Here is a 19,549-nt window from a genome sequence, read left to right as displayed (position 1 = left end):
GAGTCTGTGTCAATCCTGTCCAGGTGTGGGATAATAATTTTCTTGTTGGGCGTCTCTCTAGTCTTGTTTTGCAGGGAATGATAGAATACTGTGTTAGCTTTATAGATCACTCTCTGAATTATATGGTCAGGATATTTCAAAAATGACAGCTGCCTAAGAATTATTGCTCTTAAGAATAAATTGCTGGCTATGCCGATCTTGAGAGATCTGTCATGATAACTACAACAGCGTATGCATGTAAGTGAAAAAGTTGGTTGTTTGTACACGGTAAATTTGTATTCTGTCGTGGCTCTAATTATTAAAACATCAAGAAAAGGAAAAAGAATTTTGTTGTCTTTTTCCCACTCAACTTTGAATTTGATGATGGGCACTAATGCATTTAGTTTTGAAAAAATTCGTTAAAATTGCCCAACAGGTCATCCCAAAATGTTAGGATATCATCTACATATTATCACATCCACAGCATGTCTTTAGGTTTTATTGCACTTATTATTACAGCTTCAAAATATTCCATGTATAGGTAGGCTAAAACAGGACTTAAAGGACTGCCTATGCTACAGCGAATTTTTGTTTATAGAATGACTCCTTGAAAGAAAAGACGTTGTTTGATACACATAATTCAATTATGTATCGTATGTCAGCCACCATTGTGTTGACTACGTACTCAGCGCAAGACCTGCTATCCATTACACTCTAGTCTCCACAAGCGTCAACACATGACATAAGGTCGCCCCGTGATAAGTGCTCCTTACATCTTATTTCGGTCATTGCAGAAGAACCAAAACTCAGTAGCAAGTTGAGTGCATAGTTTCAAGTCCCAGTAAAAAGTTTTAATTTTAGAAACTTTTTAGCTCGTAGTTTATTTCGCGAAAGGTTAGGAGATGGAGATCTCCCACAAGACGAAAATTAGTTTGGTTGATTGTTTACGGTACCATCTTCTTAGCCAACAAGCAATGCTTAATTATACTGAAATAATATTTTTATAACAGTGCTGTTCTTGAAGGTCATTAGTATATGCCCTTTTATCTTAGTACAGTCATACCCCGAACTTACGCGAGGTTAGGTTCCAGAACCCCTTGCACAAGCTGAATTTTCACATAAGGTTGGCACGGTCTCTAAAAATGCTAATAAATGCTTATTTCTAAAGTTTAAAAACTAAATATGACCCTAATCATGCTCCCAAATTATTAGACTAACTTTTAATTGAAATTAAAGTTACTGTAATTTCATTTAAAAATTAGCTTAATACATTACCCTTAAAAAAAGAAAGAAATGGTTGACATAAATATAGAGAGTTGGAAGAGAATTTCTCTCTCTCTCTCTTCCTTCTGACTGATCTATTTTTAGAAGTCTTCTCAACCTTTTTGTAGTAACTTCTTTACTCTGCGTCTCTTTCTCTTTGTTCTGAAATGCTTTTTCATGAACAAACGGTGTTTTTTATTTGGACTAATACAACTCTTAGTTATTATGTCTCTGTTTTAAGAATGTATTTGCCACATTGGCACATTGACAGTACAGGTAAATTAGATCAATTTAAACTCCCTATTGTACAGGTAAAGATGTACAAAGAAATAATAAGTTGTAAAAATGTGTGAGCGCTAACTACAAATGAGAGAGAGAGAGAGAGAGAGAGTTGTCCTTACTTAAAATGTCAAGTTAAATTATTTATGAATTATTATGGAGATAGAGAGAATAGCATGTGAGAGAGAAAGAGAGAAGTTATTCTTATGTTAGATATCAAAAGATGGAAATTCATGATTTATGAAGGAAAAAGAAAGAAGAGAGAGAGAGATAGTACCAGAAATCTTTTGACACGCTGTGGGCAACGATTGACACATCTGACAGCTTTGCCCTTGCCCCTCTCTTCAAAGGTTTCTCAAAGATAGGGAAATGACATTTGTTTATTTAAAATATCACATAGTTTACTATAGAAATGTATGAATTTTGTAATTACAGTTACATTTTATTATTATTATTATTATTATTATTATTTGAAAATTAGTACTTATTATTAGGTAAATCATTTATTTTATCATACAAAACAAATAAACATCCATGTAACCATAAAAATTCTTGGATCTCTTACCGAGATGAGAGAGTTTTTATGGTTACATGGATATGTTTACAGTATTTGTTTTGTTGATAAATAAATGATTTACCTAATAATAAGTACAGTACTAATTTTCAAATACTAATAAGATTAAATAACAAACAAAAACAATAATAATAATCTTCTTCTTCTTCTTCTTCTTCCAGCTTGTTCCCATTTTTATATGGGGTCGCCGTAAAAACAATAATAATAATAATAATAATAATAATAATAATAATAATAATAGTAATATAACTGTAATTACAAAATTAATACATTTCTATGGTAAATTATGTGATATTATAAACAAACAAATATTTCCTGATCTTCTGAGAAACCTTTAAAAGAGAGGGTGAGGGCAAAGCTGTCAGATGTGTCAATCATTGCCCACAGCGTGTCAAAAGATCTCTCTCTCTCTCTCTCTCTCTCTCTCTCTCTCTCTCTCTCTCTCTCTCTCTCTCTCTCTCTCTCTCTCTCTCCTTTCTTTTTCCAAATCATGAATTTCCATCTTTTGATATCTAACATAAGAATAACTTCTCTCTCTCATGTTATTCTCTGTCTCCGTAATAATTTATAAATAATTTAACTTGATAATTCAAGTAAGGACAATACCTCTCTCTCTCTCTCTCTCTCTCTCTCTCTCTCTCTCTCTCTCTCTCTCTCTCTCTCTCTCTCTCTCTCTCTCTCTCTCTCCATAATAATTGATAAATAATTTTACTCTATTAAGTAAGGACAACCCTTATCTTTCTCACTCTCTCTCTCCTCTCTCGAGGGTTCGCAAACATCGCGTCTGTGAAAAAACCGCATATGAGCCTTTCAGTTGAGAAACATGCCAAGTGCCATTTTTAAAATATAATAAATTAAATTAAAAATACTTTGGCCCAGGATGGCGCTTCGCATGTTTCTCGGCTGAAAGGCTCATATGAAGATTTAATATACAAGAAAAAGGATCTTATATCTTATATATGAGCTTTTCAGTCGAGAAACATGCCAAGTACCATTTTTAAAATATAATAAATTAAATTAAAAATACCTATGGCCCAGGATGGCGCTTGGCATGTTTCTCGACTGAAAGACTCATACGACAGTTAGTTAGGTTCCAATGAAAAGTTTCGCATGTCTGTGAATTCCCGCAACTCGAATTGTGTAAGATCGAGGTATTACTGTAGTTATCCTAGGCTACTTAGTAGATATGCTAGGCTACGTCCTCATTTGGGCTACTGGATGTGAGAAAAAAAGATAATTCAGTACAAAGAGAAATTGAATAACACAAACAAGAATTAGCCTAGCCTTAGTATACCTATTCAGTAACCTAGCCTACACTATACAGTATACTCTATGCATATACGGTATAGTAATTATTAATATCAGCTATTTCTGGAGGTTCAATGCAGATTGACGTATAATAATTCAGTACAAAAAGAAATTGAATAACACAAACAAGAATCGGGTGTGTACTATAAGCTAAGGCCCCACCAAATCCGTCACGTGCATCTAACACTGCCAAAGCAGCCTTGTCCGTCTATAAGCGTGTCCGTCTTCTGCATGTGTGCCCTACCAGACAAACGAATGACAGTTACAAGACAGACAGTTCAGCAGCATTTGCCATCATGGAGGGAGTGTGCGAGTTTTTGCTCTATGACTTATTGCTGTCATCCAAATTAGAAATGTTGAACAATAGGAAAATCTGGACGCATGACATAGATTTAGAACGAGGAAAGAGTGGAAAATATGCAACACTCTTTCATAAGTTACGACAGCATCCAGACAAGTTTTTTTAATGTTGTCGGATGTCGCCGAAAACCTTTGACTTAATTCACGAGGGCATTATATCTCGAATATCAAAATTTTATAACAATTACAGAAGATCAATATCAACGGAAGAGAGACTTGTAGTAACTCTGAGGTAAGGATTACTGATTTCGAAATTTGTAAAGCTGCAATTTATTTTATTAATAAATAAAAAAAAATTCAGCTGTGTAGGTTGAGGTAAGGATTACTGATTTCGAAATTTGTAAAGCTGCACTTTATTTTATTAATAAATAAAAAAAAATTCAGCTGTGTAGGTTGTGTGTGAACTGAACACTAGATGCAGTAACTTAGGAAACAAAGGTATTTACATAAATGTGTCCATTGGAATATAATAACCACAAATCATCACATTTGATTATAACACAAAGTTGGGCAGGTGGTTCAGATGCAGGTTGTTGTAGGTCTACGTTTCAATGGGGCAGTGTGGGAGATGGTGTTTGGCTTGGTTGGCTCGGAGACGCATTTCCAACTGCGGCTAAAAACAAAACTTTTTGTTCCTTGTGCATGCAGTCCGGTAATGCACCTGACGCCACCCACGCGCATGCGCCGTGTTGGCCACTCGTATTTGAATTATGGCAGTTGATCAAGATGCACAAAACGCTTATCTGTGTTGGATGACGCGACGGAATCGGTGGGGCCTTAGCCTAAGGGTATTTCGGTCCGTTGTTGGCATACTTGAGCAGTGTCAGTCTGTTGATGGCTATGTATAACTAAAAATCAGAAGAGCAGGGGGCTGATAAAGCAGCAGATTTGAGTGTTAAAGAGTTTACCGTATATACTTGTGTATCATGCAACTTTTGAAGACCTAATTTTGAAGCTAATTATAAGGGGCTTGCACCACACAAGAAATATAAAATTAGCGTGTGTAATATACACATTTTAGTATCGTATTATAAAATACAGACATACGAATATGCATCTTTTCCATGGCTCTTTTAAAAAGTTATACTTTACTTCACTGTATCCAATAATATTGTGTGTATTCTTATATTACTCTTGTATTATAAAATACGAACACAGCGTCTCATTATGCACTAAATTTAGTTATTTTTTTGTTAATAGGTGGCGTTGGGGACATGTTTTTTGTGTAAAAAAATCAACAGATTCCGTTTGCTATTTTCACTCAATTTCATCTTACTACAATCTTTACGTATTTTATCTTTTATTGGCGTGAAAACAGCAGAAAAATGTGTTCTTTCATGCCCACGTCATTTGTAACATAACTATGATAATTGTTTTTCTATTGTACGATGGTTGAAATGTTAGGAAAATGGCTTTTGTTATCTGATTCAGTTGCTCCTAGCAAAACAACTGTTTCTTGTTCAGTTGTTTATGGCTGTACGCATTTACACAATGAGTATAACGTTACTAACAATACTTTTATCATTCTCTTTTACTTTTTTAACATTTAACTAGAAGATGGGATAAAGAAATGGAGGAAAAAGTTAGTCTATTGTAATTTGGTCTCTTTCACTGCCTGATTGTATGCTACTGCCTGTGCGTATCGCTCGTGAAATTTAAATATATTTTCAAAATTTTGTTTTATCGGTATTAACCCTTTAACGCTGACTGGGCGTATTTTATGTCGACAAAAATTGTCTGTCGGGTGCCAAGTGGACGTAAAATACGTCGAGTACAAAAAGTTTTTAAAAATATTCACGGAAAAATACTTATAGGCCTTGTTTGCGAAAAATTTTAAATCACGCCCCTTGAGGGATGCTGGGAGTTCACGGATCACGCTGTTGTTTTGTTTACAAGCGTGACCCAGCTGCACATGCCAAAAGAAAGCATCAGCTAACTCTGCTGAAAATCTCAGAAATTCTTTAGTCTACTTGTTGTAATTTTTGCACCGTTTTCTATTAGCCTTTACATAAAGTTTTATATATGAAAATGTGCTCAATTTCATGTAGAATACAACAAAAAATAACTCCTGGTTGTAGCTTCTATCAATTTTGACATTTTTCATATAAATCACCATAAGTGCCAAAATTTCAACCTTCGGTCAAATTTGACTCGACCGAAATGGTCGAAAAATGCAATTGTAAGCTAAAACTCTTACATTCTAGTAATATTCAATCATTTACCTTCATTTTGCAACAAACGAGAAGTCTCTAGCACAATATTTCGATTTATGGTGAAATTTTTGAAAAAACTTTTTCCTTACATCCGCGCTAACTCTGCTGAAAATCTTGTAAGAGCCTGACACCGTCTCTTCCAAACACGTGTGTGTTCGTCGTCCATCGGAGTGGGCAAGACAACAAGAGCGTCTTGTTTTCTTTCTCTAAAGAAACGCGATTTCAATCATACAATATTTCCGTCTGTTTCTCCCTAACCATTGTTGTCTTGATGTATGTGCAATCACCACTACTTGCATTGCCATGCAAGCATTCTAATCATGTACTCATAATGTTCCAACGAATCTTCTGTATCAAACTGTGTATGTTTCTGTTTGTGAAGATGCCAAACGTCTCGCCACTCCGATGGACGACGAACACACACGTGTTTGGAAGAGACGGCATCAGGCTCTTTCAATCTCAGAAATTTTTGTCACTTTGTCGTAATTTTTGCACAGTTTTGTATTAGCCGTTACATAAAGTTTTATATATGAAAATTTGCTCAATTTCATGTAGAATACAACAAAAAATAACTCATGGTTGTAGCTTTTATCAATTTTGACATATTTTCATATAAATCACAATAAGTACCAAAATTTCAACCTTTGGTCAACTTTGACTCGACCGAAATGGTCGAAAAATGCAATTGTAAGCTAAAACTCTTACATTCTAGTAATATTCACTCATTTACATTCATTTTGCAACAAACGAGAAGTCTCTAGCTCAATATTTCGATTTATGGTGAATTTTTGAAAAAACTTTTTCCTTACGTCCGCGCGCACTAACTCTGATGAAAATCTCAGAAATTCTTTAGTCACTTTGTCATAATTTTTGCACCGTTTTATATTAGCCGTTACATAACGTTTTATATATGAAAATGTGTGCAATTTCATGTAGAATACAACAAAAAATAACTCGTGGTTGTAGCTTTCATCAGTTTTGAAATATTTTCATATAAATCACAGTAAGTGCCAAAATTTCAACCTTCAGTCAACTTTGACTCGACCGAAATGGTCGAAAAATCCAATTGTAAGCTAAAACTCTTACATTCTAGTAATATTCAATTATTTACCTTCATTTTGCAACAAACGAGAAGTCTCTAGCACAATATTTCGATTTATGGTGAATTTTTGAAAAAAAACTTTTCCTTATGTCTGTGCGCGCTAACTCTGCTGAAAATCTCAGAATTTCTTAAGTAACTTTGTCGTAATTTTTTCACCGTTTTATATTAGCCGTTACATAAAGTTTTATTATTTGAAAATGTGTGCAATTTCATGTAGAATACAAAAAAAAAATAAATCATGGTTGTAGCTTTTATCAGTTTTGAAATATGTTCATATAAATCACGATAAGTGCCGAAATTTCAACCTTCGGTCAACTTTGACTCGACCGAAATGGTCGAAAAACGCAATTGTAAGCTAAAACTCTTACATTCTAGTAATATTCAATCATTTACCTTCATTTTGCAACAAACAGGAAGTCTCTAGCACAATATTTCGATTTATGGTGAATTTTTGAAAAAAAATTTTTACGTCCGCACGTTACGAATTCATGCATCATTTTGTGATAATATTTTCTCTGTGTTGCTTTGATCGTTTTACAATTTGTTATGTACCAAAATCATCGCAATTTAGTGTACAATACAACGAAAAAAAATAACTCATTAGCTCTAACCATTTTGCTCACAGCGTGATTTGTATACAATTATATATAAAAAATTTTTTTGTGCTGTCATATATTCCAATATTTATACATGATATTTTTTTCATTTCTGATGATTGCATTCTAAACTTCAGGCAATGAGAAAAAAGGGGCCAAAAATGAACTCTTAATCTTAAAAACTAAGCGTGCTGTGATTTTTTGAAAAAACTTTCTTTCCGCTTCACCGCTAACTCTCAAACCCCGTCGGCATACGGCAGACACTTTTGTAAATAGAGGCTCAGCGTTTAAGGGTTAATTGCTAACCCCATCGCAAAATTGAATTATCACAAGGCAAATTATCATAATTCAAGTAATATATATATATATATATATATATATATATATATATATATATATATATATATATATATATATATATATATATATATATATATATATATATATATATATATATATATATATATATATATATATATATATATATATATATATATATATATATATATATATATATATATATATATATATATATATATTATATATATATATTATATATATATATATATATATATATATATATATATATATATATATATAATATATACATATATATATATATATATATATATATATACATATATATATATATATATATACATATATATATATATATATATATATATACATATATATATATATATATACATACATATATATATATATATATATATATATATATATATATATATATATATATATATATATATATATATATATATATATATATATATATATATATATATATATATATATATATATATATATATATATATATATATATATATATATATATATATATATATATATATATATATATATATATATATATAATATAAATATAATCTTTGGTGCTTGGTCCCTGGTCCGGGTGTGTCAGATAATGTTGAGTTCTGGATAAGGAAAATCTGGATAATCAAGGGATTACTGTACTGCATTTGGTAGTGTTTAAAATGCTGTTTTTTTTCTGCAACTTTGCAGAATATAGATTTGTGGCTAATCAATTGAGGGAAACTCCTGTATACCGGTCTTAGCAATTATGTATTGGCGTCCTTGTCTAAGTGGTTCTGGATAGTATACTATTGATGATATTAGTAATAGCTGACATTACTGTTTGCTGCTGATTTCTATACAGAAAAGATGCTTTGCACATTATGAATTGTTATTATTGTTGTTTTCTTACACAAATACAAACTTTCATTCTTTATATTAGGATAAGGTTGAGAGTGTAATCTAGACAGCCTTTAAAAATTACTGACAGGGACATTAACTGTCAGTGGGTAAGTGGGGTGGGTAATCCCTGCCCACCTGTCAATCTGCATTCCACTTTGTTTTTGGCTGCCATTGGATGCGGATGTCTTTTCTTTGGTTCTCTGCACCTGCCTTCCCTGTTAATTATTCCATGCTCTGAGGTTTTGAGTATTTTGATTTTCTTTTATTCACAGTGTGATTGACTTGTTGTGTTCTATTCAAGAATGGATAAAACCCATAAATCCAATAGGCCATCCTCTTCCTCTACACTGAGGAAGCCTATTGCTATCAGGTGTTGTCATGGGATTGACAGACCCTGTAAGTGATTACTTTGGAATATAGGTATTGACCTGCATACGTTGTGCAATATTGAAGAAAACATTTTTGCAATCGAGAGGATCCATGTTCTGAGTACCAGGAGTGGCTGTCAGAACAGTGGGGTAAAGTTTGTGGCCAAAAAGAAGACTAGGAAGATCTCACCTGTGTCTGTAGAGGGAATACAGTCAACCCCTGAATATTTGACACAACTCTAAAAATGCTGTAACCTCCCATTTTGATAGTTCAGACACCAAAAACCCCTCATAACATGCTTATAGCTGTGTATTTTAATTGTTTTATCACAAAAGATTCATTTACTCGTGAAAATACAGTAATTAGTGAATATTTCACTATGAAAAATATGGCGAATAGGCAAATTTTCCATGAATAATGTGTATATATGTTCCACAGAAAAATCAGCGTGTAGGTGAAGCCACGAATCCAGAACTGCGAATAGGTGGGGGTCTACTGTACTCCACCCGTGACATCGAAGGAGGTTTTAGGCACCTTCTTTCCTCCTGCCAAGCTTCCACCCACTGTTTTGGCTCCTAAGAAATGCCAAAGGAAATTGTTGTCATTGTCTGCTTCATCTTTGTCAGGTTCTTCTGCCTCCTCCCTTTAGGCTGCTTCTGCTAGTAAGCAGGAGAGGAAGAAGGTTGCTTCATCTCCCCGCAGGAATTCTCACAATGCTTTTGGTGGTCAGTCCTCTGCCGCAGGGAGGACTGACATGGCTCTCACTGGCAGTACAGACCATACCACTGCATCCATTGCTTCTTGCAAGTATGCAATCACTGTTCCTGTCTCCCAGATGTAGTGGTACTGGTACCTGACTAGTGAGCAGTGCTTACTGGTCCAGCCTCAGCTCACGGACAGTAGGTCTGCAACCCTCTGTCAGCACACCCCAGTGAGAGAAGGTTAGGAAGGAGCATGCAGGTGCTCTCTCAATCCCCCCTTCCATTCTGAAACACGAACAGTCTGGGAGTCCCAGGAATGTGTTGCCACCTGGTCCAGTAGTATACTCAGATGAGACAAGAGGAGGTCCCTTGGTTTGTCGTTCCTCATTGGAAGGCTGTGGCATGCACGAAGGACAGCCCCACCCACATTCATGTGAGCTGGACTGATCTCCCTGACCCGTGAGGACTTCACCACCATGGCCTGGCTCCCCAGAGAAGGCCCCAGTCTTCTCTCAGTTGGGTGAGGGTGCCAGGGACAGTTCACCTGTTGGCTCATCTCTTCAGGTTTCTCCAAGAGGAGGGGGTTGGACAGGTGCAGTAGAAGTTGTGCACGGCTGGTCTCCAGGTTTTTATAACTTCCTGTATCTAATGGAGAAAAGAACAGGATGTTGGAGACTAGTTATAGTGACCTCTCTCCTTTGAGCCAGTTCATGCATCAGACCCAGTTCAAGATGGAAACATTATGTAGTAGATTCCATCAGAGAAGGCAACTTCAGTCTTCTGATGACTTGAGAGATGTGTACTTCTGATTACCCATCTACAGGCCCTCTCAAAAGTACCTCTTCTATATCCTTGGAGTAGTCTTTCAGTTCAGGGCACTGTGTTTCAGGCTTTTGACTGCTCCTCAGGTGTTCACACGAGTGTTCTTACTAGTCTCAGCTTTGGCTTATTTGCATGGGATACATCTTTTGAGGTATGTTGACATTTGGTAGGTTCTGGTGAGGTCCTGCTCACAGTTACTACAGGACAGGGACAGTATTTTCAGATTTGGTTGCAATATTGAGATTGTGATAAGTTATGAGAAGTTGGATATTATTCTCAAGCAGAGGATAAAATTGTGATAAGTTATGAGAAGTTGGATATCATTCCCAATCAGTGGATAAAATATCTGGGCTTGCTGATAGACATGGCAGCAGCAAGAGTTTTTCCATCAGACTCTCACATCGGGAAGTTCAGAGAGGCTTGCGTGGAAGTTCGTGTCTCATCAGGAGCAATCTGCTTGGCTTTGGCAAGTCATCCTAGGTCACCTGTCATCCTTGGAGAAGCTGGTCCTTCATGGACACCTTCACCTTCTCTTCCTTCAGTGGAGGCTCAAAGGGTTCTGGTTCCCTGCAACAGACCCTCCTTTCTTTCCAGTTCTGCTCTCTTGGGTAGTGAGAGAGATCCTTGCTTGGTGGTAGGGTGACAAGAACCTCACAATAGGGGTACTGCTTGGCACTCCCCCTCCAGAGATACTTCTGTTCTCAGAAGCATCTCACAAGTGGTGTGGCGCACACACATGGAGTTGTTGGTGTCAGTTGTGTGGAACCAGGACAATCAACACCTTCACATCAATATCCTGGAGTTGGAAGCAGGGTTCATTGCATTGCAGAAGTTCCAGGACTGAGTGATGGACACTCCAATGGTGTTGGTGAGCATCAACACCGTGGTAGTGGCATATGTCAACCAGCAGGGAGGGCTAACCTCTCTCCCACCATACCAGTAGACAAGACAGGTGTACAAGTGAGAGCTGGCTTCTTGGTGGCACCAAAATGGCCTCATGCTGAGTGATATCCGTACCTACTAGCTCTACTTCCCAAGGTGCCAAGATAGCTGCCCCTATGGCACAACCTGTTATGTCAGCCCCACACACACACACACACACACACACACACACACACACACACACACACAGGTATCAACTGGCCATGAAGTTGCTGGCCCTTCATGCCTGGAAACTATTATTATTATTCAGAAGATGAACCCTGTTCATATGGAACAAGTCCACAGGAGCCATTGGCTTGAAATTGAAGTTTCCAAAGAATATGATGTTCATTAGGAAGTAAGAGAAGGTAAAAGGAAATACAGACAGAGATCTCATTTATTAAAAAAGAAAAATAAATCAATAAATTAATAGATAAAAATTCATTAAAATGCAAGGAGAATAGCATTAGGGTAGTATTGCATTGCATCTTTACTTTTGAAGTTCCAGTTGCACAACATCCTCAGGGAGACTGTTCCACAGTCCAATGGTGTGTGGAATAAGGACCCCTGGAACTGAAAAGTTTGACAAAAGGAACATTTACTGCAAATTGGTGCTGCTGTTCAGTGAATCTGGTTGCTCTCGGCAGGAAAAGAGGATCAGGGATCAATTACGAATGTGAAAGATTTCTGTTAAAATGCAACTCATGAGAAAGTGACAAACAAGAGACCATCCATCGATGGTTCAAGGCAGAACTGCTAATATTAGGAAATAGAAACCTGCCACCACGAATCACCTTCTCTTCCTTCAGTGGAGGCTCAAAGGGTTCTGGTTCCCTGCAACAGACCCTCCTTTCTTTCCAGTTCTGCTCTCTTGGGTAGTGAGAGAGATCCTTGCTTGGTGGTAGGTTTTTTGCACTGAACTGTGAGGGGGATACCCAGATACTTAATAAAATCCTCAGCGGCTGTCTACCAGGAGAAATGGGCCATCTTCTGTGGCTAGCTTCACAGACGGGTTATCTCTCCTACCAGAGCAACTCTTCAGCAGGTAGCAGACTATCGTCTTTCTGCAGTGAGAGAAGCTCCTCTCTGTCTCAGCCACTAAAGGCTACAGGTCTGCCATAGGGCAAGTATTGAGACATAAAGGAGTGGATCTCTCCTTGTGGTAGATCGTCATGCTCCTGAAGAACTTCGAACAGTCTTGTTCTCCCAGGGAACTCAGGCCCTGAGTGGGATATGACTCTCATTATGAGGAGCCTTACTCGATGCCTGTACGAGCCTTTCAGAGAGCCGTCAGATAAGGGTCTGAACCTTTAGACTGTTTTTCTCCTTGTCCTGCCTTCAGCGAAGAGAATAGGTGAGCTTCATGACCTTTCTTTCACTGTTAAATGCTCGAAGGGATGGGGATCTTTTTCACTCTATTTTGCCCCAGACTTCATTGCGAAGACTCAAAATCTGTTGGTCCCTGACATCAAATTCAAGTCCTTCTTGATCCCCTCCTTGATCCCCTCCTTAGAGGATTTTGTTGGAAATTATCCGGATGAGATGCTACTGTGTCATGTTAATGTGTTTTGGTACTACTTAAAGAGGACTCAACATCCGAGGCCTGAGTGTCGTTGACTCTTCGTTAGTACTGGCAGGTCCAAGAAAGAGGTGTCTAAGAACACGATTTCTTACTTGCTCCATGAGACGATCAAGCAGGTGTATGACTCGTCCAGTGAGTAGGGCAAGTGTATAGTTTGGGCAAGAGATCATGAAGTCAGGGGCATCACCCTGGCCACGACCTTCAGAAAGAATCAGTCAACACAGCAGTTGTTATGTGTGGGCGTCTAGTCAAGTCAGACCATGTTCACCTCCTTTCACTTGCAGAACATTGCTCACAAGTCCTTGGACACGTTTTCCTTGGGTCCTGTGTTGGCTACTCAACAAGTTGTGTACCTAGCCCAGTTCCCCTAAAGGGACAGGTAGCATTGCTTCTAAGGTATTTCTGTGAGTGAGAGACTGTGTTAGTGGCTGGTCCCCACCCCTCTTCTCTTATCCTTTCGCTTTAGGCAGAGAGTTGGAGTGCTGGCTGAGTACATTCTGAATAGACGAGCTGTGCAGCTGAGTTACACAATAGGGGAACCAGTCATTGGTTAATTTGTTTTAGTTTAAGGATGCATGTCCCTCCCCCTTCCTCTTGGCAAAGGAAAGAAGGAACGTACATTAGAAATGTGTTTATTACAATAGCCTGATTTGGTTGTCTTTTTACATTTTCCATGGTTTTTCCAGTCTTATCAAGTAATCACACCAGACCCATTACTTGATGGTCCAGAAGTCTGGCTGCTGCACATCCCGTATGCACAGCACGCCAGAGGTGCGGGGTCCCTTTCTCTGCTCCTCTCTCAGACTAGGGAAGGACATCCCAGGTTGGGCAAACTTCAGAGAGCACCCAGATTTTCTCCCATCAATGAGTAATTCTCCTAATGTAAAAGAACGAAGGTTTTTGTTTGTGTAGGAACAAATAGCAAATTTTAAAAGTAATTTGTATTTTTCTTAGCATACAAACCTGAAGTTCTTTACATAAGGCCCACCTCAGCCATCCCTCTCATGTGGCACCTGGACTGAAAGGCAAAGTGGAATGCAGACTGACAGGTTGGCATGGCTTTCCCCCTACCTGTAAGTGTTAATGACCTTGTCAGTAAGTTTTTAATAGCCATTCCAGCTTGTGTTCACAAGCTTATCGTAATGTAAAGAACTTCAGGTTTGTATGTTAGGAAGAGTACAAATTTCTTTTAAAATCTGCTATTTTGTTTTCATGGATGTAGACAAGTTTTCTGTGTATTGGTCTGATGATGCTTAAGATTTTTTTTTTTTCTAGATGACAAGACTCGTTTTGAATGCGATGTATGTGGACGTGTTGTTATTGGCCAGTTGCAGTGGCATTCCCATCTAAAAGGAGCTAAACACAGGAAGATGTTAAAACGAAAACACCAAACAAATTGACTTGTGTTTCTATAAAATAAATATATTTTATATCATAATTGACTTTGATTCACCATGTATGGACAGATTTTGAAATGGGCCGAAGGGCATGATTAGATTTCTTGTTCTACTGCAACGGCCAATAAAGCCATTAATATTTTACAAAGCTTGTTGTTAACAAACATGCAAATCATCATTACTTTTAGCTTCAGGTAGGTTGTCCACACTAACTGGTAAAGTACATAAGTGACTGCACTATTGGCTGATCCTCCCTACTTAAAGACACCATGCTGTGTCCAGACAAATGTAGTTTACTCCAGACTTCATTAAATGATAATCTGTAGTATTTTAAGGGATGCTTTCTAGTACCTTCTGAAATATGACGGGATGTATTAAAGACAATGCAAATTATTCTAATTTTATATAAACATACATTGTATAAGCTTGAAAAAAAGTGTTTGCAACCTACTTTGTATGAGGTTGTTCACACAGTGGAAAGATTGCACACCAATTAAGTGTTTGGTATGTCTAAGATGGAATTAGAGCCTTGAATTCTATTACCTCTCACATGTAAGATTTTATATCCAGAGCATTAGTTATGACTAGTTGATTGAGCTACCATGGTTTATACTTCTCATCAGGCAGCAGAAACAGTTATGAGCATGAGTCTCTGTCTGGTAACAAAACCTTCAAAGATCAGAGTAAAATGCATGGTAACAAGTGTAACTCAAAAGATCTTTCAGAAATTTTAATAGCCAATGTGCATGTTGAAAATATACTTAGGATTTTGATGTGAAGTTAAGCTTAGCCATTATCATACAGATTATGGAAAAAATATACCAATGGGCTGCAATATAGTATAAAAAAAGGATCATCCTAACAAAGCAACCTGAGATAAAACCTATGCAGTAGCAATGCCTGCATTATACATTCCAGCCTTACCAAGATTGTGATTACTGACACCACAAGTTACTCTTAGGGAACATGATGAGGTATACTTAAGACAGTAATGTAGACTATTCTGATGGGATAGTCAGTTATTATGATAATTTTAAAAACTATTAAAAGGATAAAATTGCTACATTATGCCTTTGAAAAGCATTTGAGTGACACACTAGGATAATCTCAGCACTAGATGGTTGTCAAAGATAAACATTTTATTTTTGGCATTATCTTTTTTCTTGAAATTTGGTAGTGTGCAAACACCTTTGAGCCCTCCGGTGCTTCATTCTCACTACACTGGAATAATCATCTAATAATATAGGAAAATAATCATCAAATAATATAGGAACCACTTAGCTCTTTCCTTCATTAGCAAATATTTTTCAGTGTACTATTTTATTCTTTGGGTAGTATTTACTACCAGAAAGCAAGCATCAGACTGCAGACTAGAACCTGAATTCAGGAATTGCTGCTACTTTCATATTTTCATTGTTGTTCTTATCTGGGACACACTGTAGACCTTTGCAGAGAATTTAAGAAGAGAGAAATAAGCTACTCTCACTCTGGATAACTTAGCAGGGGATAGTGCTACTTCCTGACTCATGACCAAACAACAAATCATCAGTTAAAACTGAGCACGTAAGGCAGTGTAAAATGAGCATGATTCACCATCTTCCGTCAAACATTGGACCAAGTAACCAATTACAGATTGATTTTGTATCCATGAAATAGTGTCTTAAATTAGCCTAAACTGGTGACAGAAATTTAGTTACAATGTCTAAGTTCTCCCTAATATAATGAGCGTATGTTGCTTCTATTGCAAACAAATATGAAAGATTATCTGTGCTACTTAGTGCAAAGTTTGACAGAAAGATGCTGGAAAATGTGCTTGCGTAATGCTACCTATTACTCAAGTCACAAACTTCGCGGCACTTCTCAGGGGACTGTTTAGAACTCTATTACCTGACAGTATAGCGAAGTTTTATAGTAATTTGTATTTTCCCTAACACACAAACCTGAAGTTCTTTACATAGGATTTAGTTTGCAAATGCAATCTGGAACAAGATGGACGCTATACCCCTGTCATGTCAACCAGCGCGTGAGGGCTTGCTATCTGCCCTACGAGAGAGAAAGTAAAAGAGAAAATGGAGGAGACCAGTCACTCACACACACCCAGTCTTACTGAACACCTATATGTGTATATGACATAAATCAGCATTAATATGTAACCTAACCGAGTACCATTCATAATACAGCTTGTTCCATTTTTTTATTATCCTTGATATTGACAAGTACGTAGCATTTTCCGTTGACACAAGACAGCATGTTGAGGGGTGTGTATGATTTAATCTCTCTCATTCTCTTTGTCTCCCTCTCAAGATATGTACTTCCGTAGTTTACATTTATCCCGTGTTGAAAGTGTAATTTGATATATGTAAATTTAAAACAGAATAATGAACATTATGATACTGTACTCAGGTTATGTAACCAAACTGTACTACAGTATTTTGCACTTTATAAAGACAAAAATGAAATATATAAAAACATTCAGCATTGTTAATAACATGTAGGCAATGTCTATGACACCAAATAATCAAACAATGTCATTTGAGTAAAATAGAAAGTCGCTTCCATGTATTACTTCAACAGTTGTACCAAATACTGTAGCCTACATGGACATCTGCGGGAAAAGACAATTCAACGAAATATATGAATATTTAGGAAAACAGAGGGACAAATAACTCGTGTAGCAACAAAAGAAAACTTTACTAAATCATACATACATATAGATAAGATTTACAATGGCAAAATGGACATGTTTGTAGTACAGTAAGCAAAAAAACTCATCATTACTCTTCATACAAATTTATATAATTATATATATAAATAAAATATGTACACTGTAGTGCTAAGGGACTCAGAGCCAATGAAACAAGGGTTTTTGGCAACACCTTTTTATCAAAGCATCAGGTAAAGGTGAAAGTTGGTATGTGTATATTTTATAACCATACCTAATTTTTGCAAGTATTATTTAGTACCTAAGTTCAATAGTTCTGGTACTTATCAGAGCAAAAGTGTGTTTCCTATGCCAGATCCATCAAAATTGCAGGTAAGGGTTTTGAACACAATAGTGATGTTAACCTATGACGTCATGAGGCTCCACCCACAGTGAAGAGAAGTTTACATATGGGGAAAATGTCTTTTCACTGTGGCTCTGCCCACTTGCTGATGACATATTCACTAGTTGACATTAGTACCCATCCTAGGCTTCAGTGATATTAATGAAGGCGAGCAGGAATTGTCATCGTCCCCTTGATTGCATTATCATTCTCAATAATTTTATTATTAGTATTATTATTATATTACTATTTTGCGGAGGTTTCATCACAAATTCCACAGCAGTCATTGGGACTAAGTTCCTATCTTGGAATTCTTCCATTTTCTTGATATTTATATTGTTTCTACTTTACAAATAATTCAGTGTAGGCCTACTGTCTGTAATTCATCCACATAATGAACCAGTCTATAGCTCATTTGTTAGATCTACATCTATTCAGGGTAAGAATACAAAAAGACAATCCGTTTTGTTTTACCACAGGTTTCGACACACTAGCCTTCTATTTACGGCAAGTCAAGAGCGGTCACTAGAAGTAGAATTCAAATGAAAAACATTGATAACTCATTTCCCTCAACTGTTAGCGTTGTAATTCAGTTCATGTAACCCATTGCTATTTTTTTTATATCATACAGCACCCTCAACAGCCCGTGTATACTTGCTGCAAGTAAAAGATAATGGTAGTAAAGATTTTGAGGGCAAGCTATTATTTACCTAATTAATATCAATCAAATGAAACACGATTTATATTGATATGCATAGAAAGGAAAATATATTGAAATTAGTTTGAATGAGGAACATATTGTTATAATAATTGTTTTATTAAATATGTTTTGGATGTACAAATAAAATGTCACTCACTATACATAATTTATTTACAAAATATCTTCATCATCACTCTCGAGGAAGAGGTCATCGTTCCCGTCATCATTGTTGCTAGCGATGTCAATGATGACTGGGTTTCATGCCCTCATGGATATTGTTCGACTTCCAGTACTCCTCCTCAAAATGACAGGATTGTCTGACAGCTCCTGCCCATACTTCTGAGGTGGCAAAGTAACTGTAGAATTATCCACTATAGAAAGAAATAATTATTCACACACTATGGTAAATCTTGCCACCATGGGTCTTCTTGCTTGTATACAACGTGGCAAGCTGTAGCACAAATGCAGTCTTGCAACCACGGGGACAATTCCATATCCTGCAGGCCATTATCAAATTTGTTGAAGCCTAGACTGTGTAAGCACATCCATTCACCTATCAGTGACTTACTGCCGACCTTGTGGATGGGTGGAGCCTCATGACGTCATATGTTTACATCACAAATTGTTTTAGGATCCTTGTCTGTGAATTTCTCGGTTCCAGCATCGGCAACTCCATTTTACTCCATGAATATCAAAACTATCGAACTTAGGTACTAAATAATACTTGTAAAAATTAGGTAGGGTTATAAAATATACACTTACCAACTTTCATCTTTATCCAATGCTTTGATAAAAGGGTGTTTCCACTGAGTTTCATTGGCTCTGAATCTCATAGTAGGTACTTAAATAGAAAAAAATACCTTAATATTCTATTCCCAAATATCTTGTGAGTTTAGGCACCATATTAAAAGTCCATTACTGTGCCTGTAATGAGGTCCAGTCAGTTCAGGTGTTTATGACACCTAATGCCATCTCCGTCGCTCCTATGAGTCGCTCTTTGCGATGAGCCCTTAGAGTTTTTCCTGCTCTTCTTGCTTCTGCAGTGGTGCAGTTTTCTGTGATCTCATTAATGTGATGCTTCAATATTGCTTTCAGCACAGCGAAAC

The 19,549-nt window shown here is 36.7% G+C and overlaps 1 protein-coding gene across 3 annotated transcripts in view; it reads left to right on the top strand.

The window, feature by feature from the left end:
- Positions 1-14,740, top strand: part of LOC136840572 (tRNA dimethylallyltransferase) — a 350,659-nt gene extending 335,919 nt beyond the window's left edge. For all 3 annotated transcript variants that reach the window (XM_067107186.1, XM_067107185.1, XM_067107184.1), the window contains one exon: positions 14,578-14,740. In XM_067107186.1, coding sequence (XP_066963287.1) covers positions 14,578-14,702 — 125 coding nt within the window. In that variant the 3' untranslated portion in view covers positions 14,703-14,740. The remainder of the gene's footprint in view (positions 1-14,577) is intronic.
- The last annotated feature ends 4,809 nt before the right edge of the window (positions 14,741-19,549 follow it).

This window comes from Macrobrachium rosenbergii, chromosome 8 (assembly GCF_040412425.1).
Source record: "Macrobrachium rosenbergii isolate ZJJX-2024 chromosome 8, ASM4041242v1, whole genome shotgun sequence".
Classification (NCBI taxonomy): Eukaryota; Metazoa; Arthropoda; class Malacostraca; order Decapoda; family Palaemonidae; genus Macrobrachium; species Macrobrachium rosenbergii.
The sequence above is the reverse complement of the archived record's forward strand: the minus strand, read 5'-3'. Positions and strand labels throughout refer to the sequence as shown.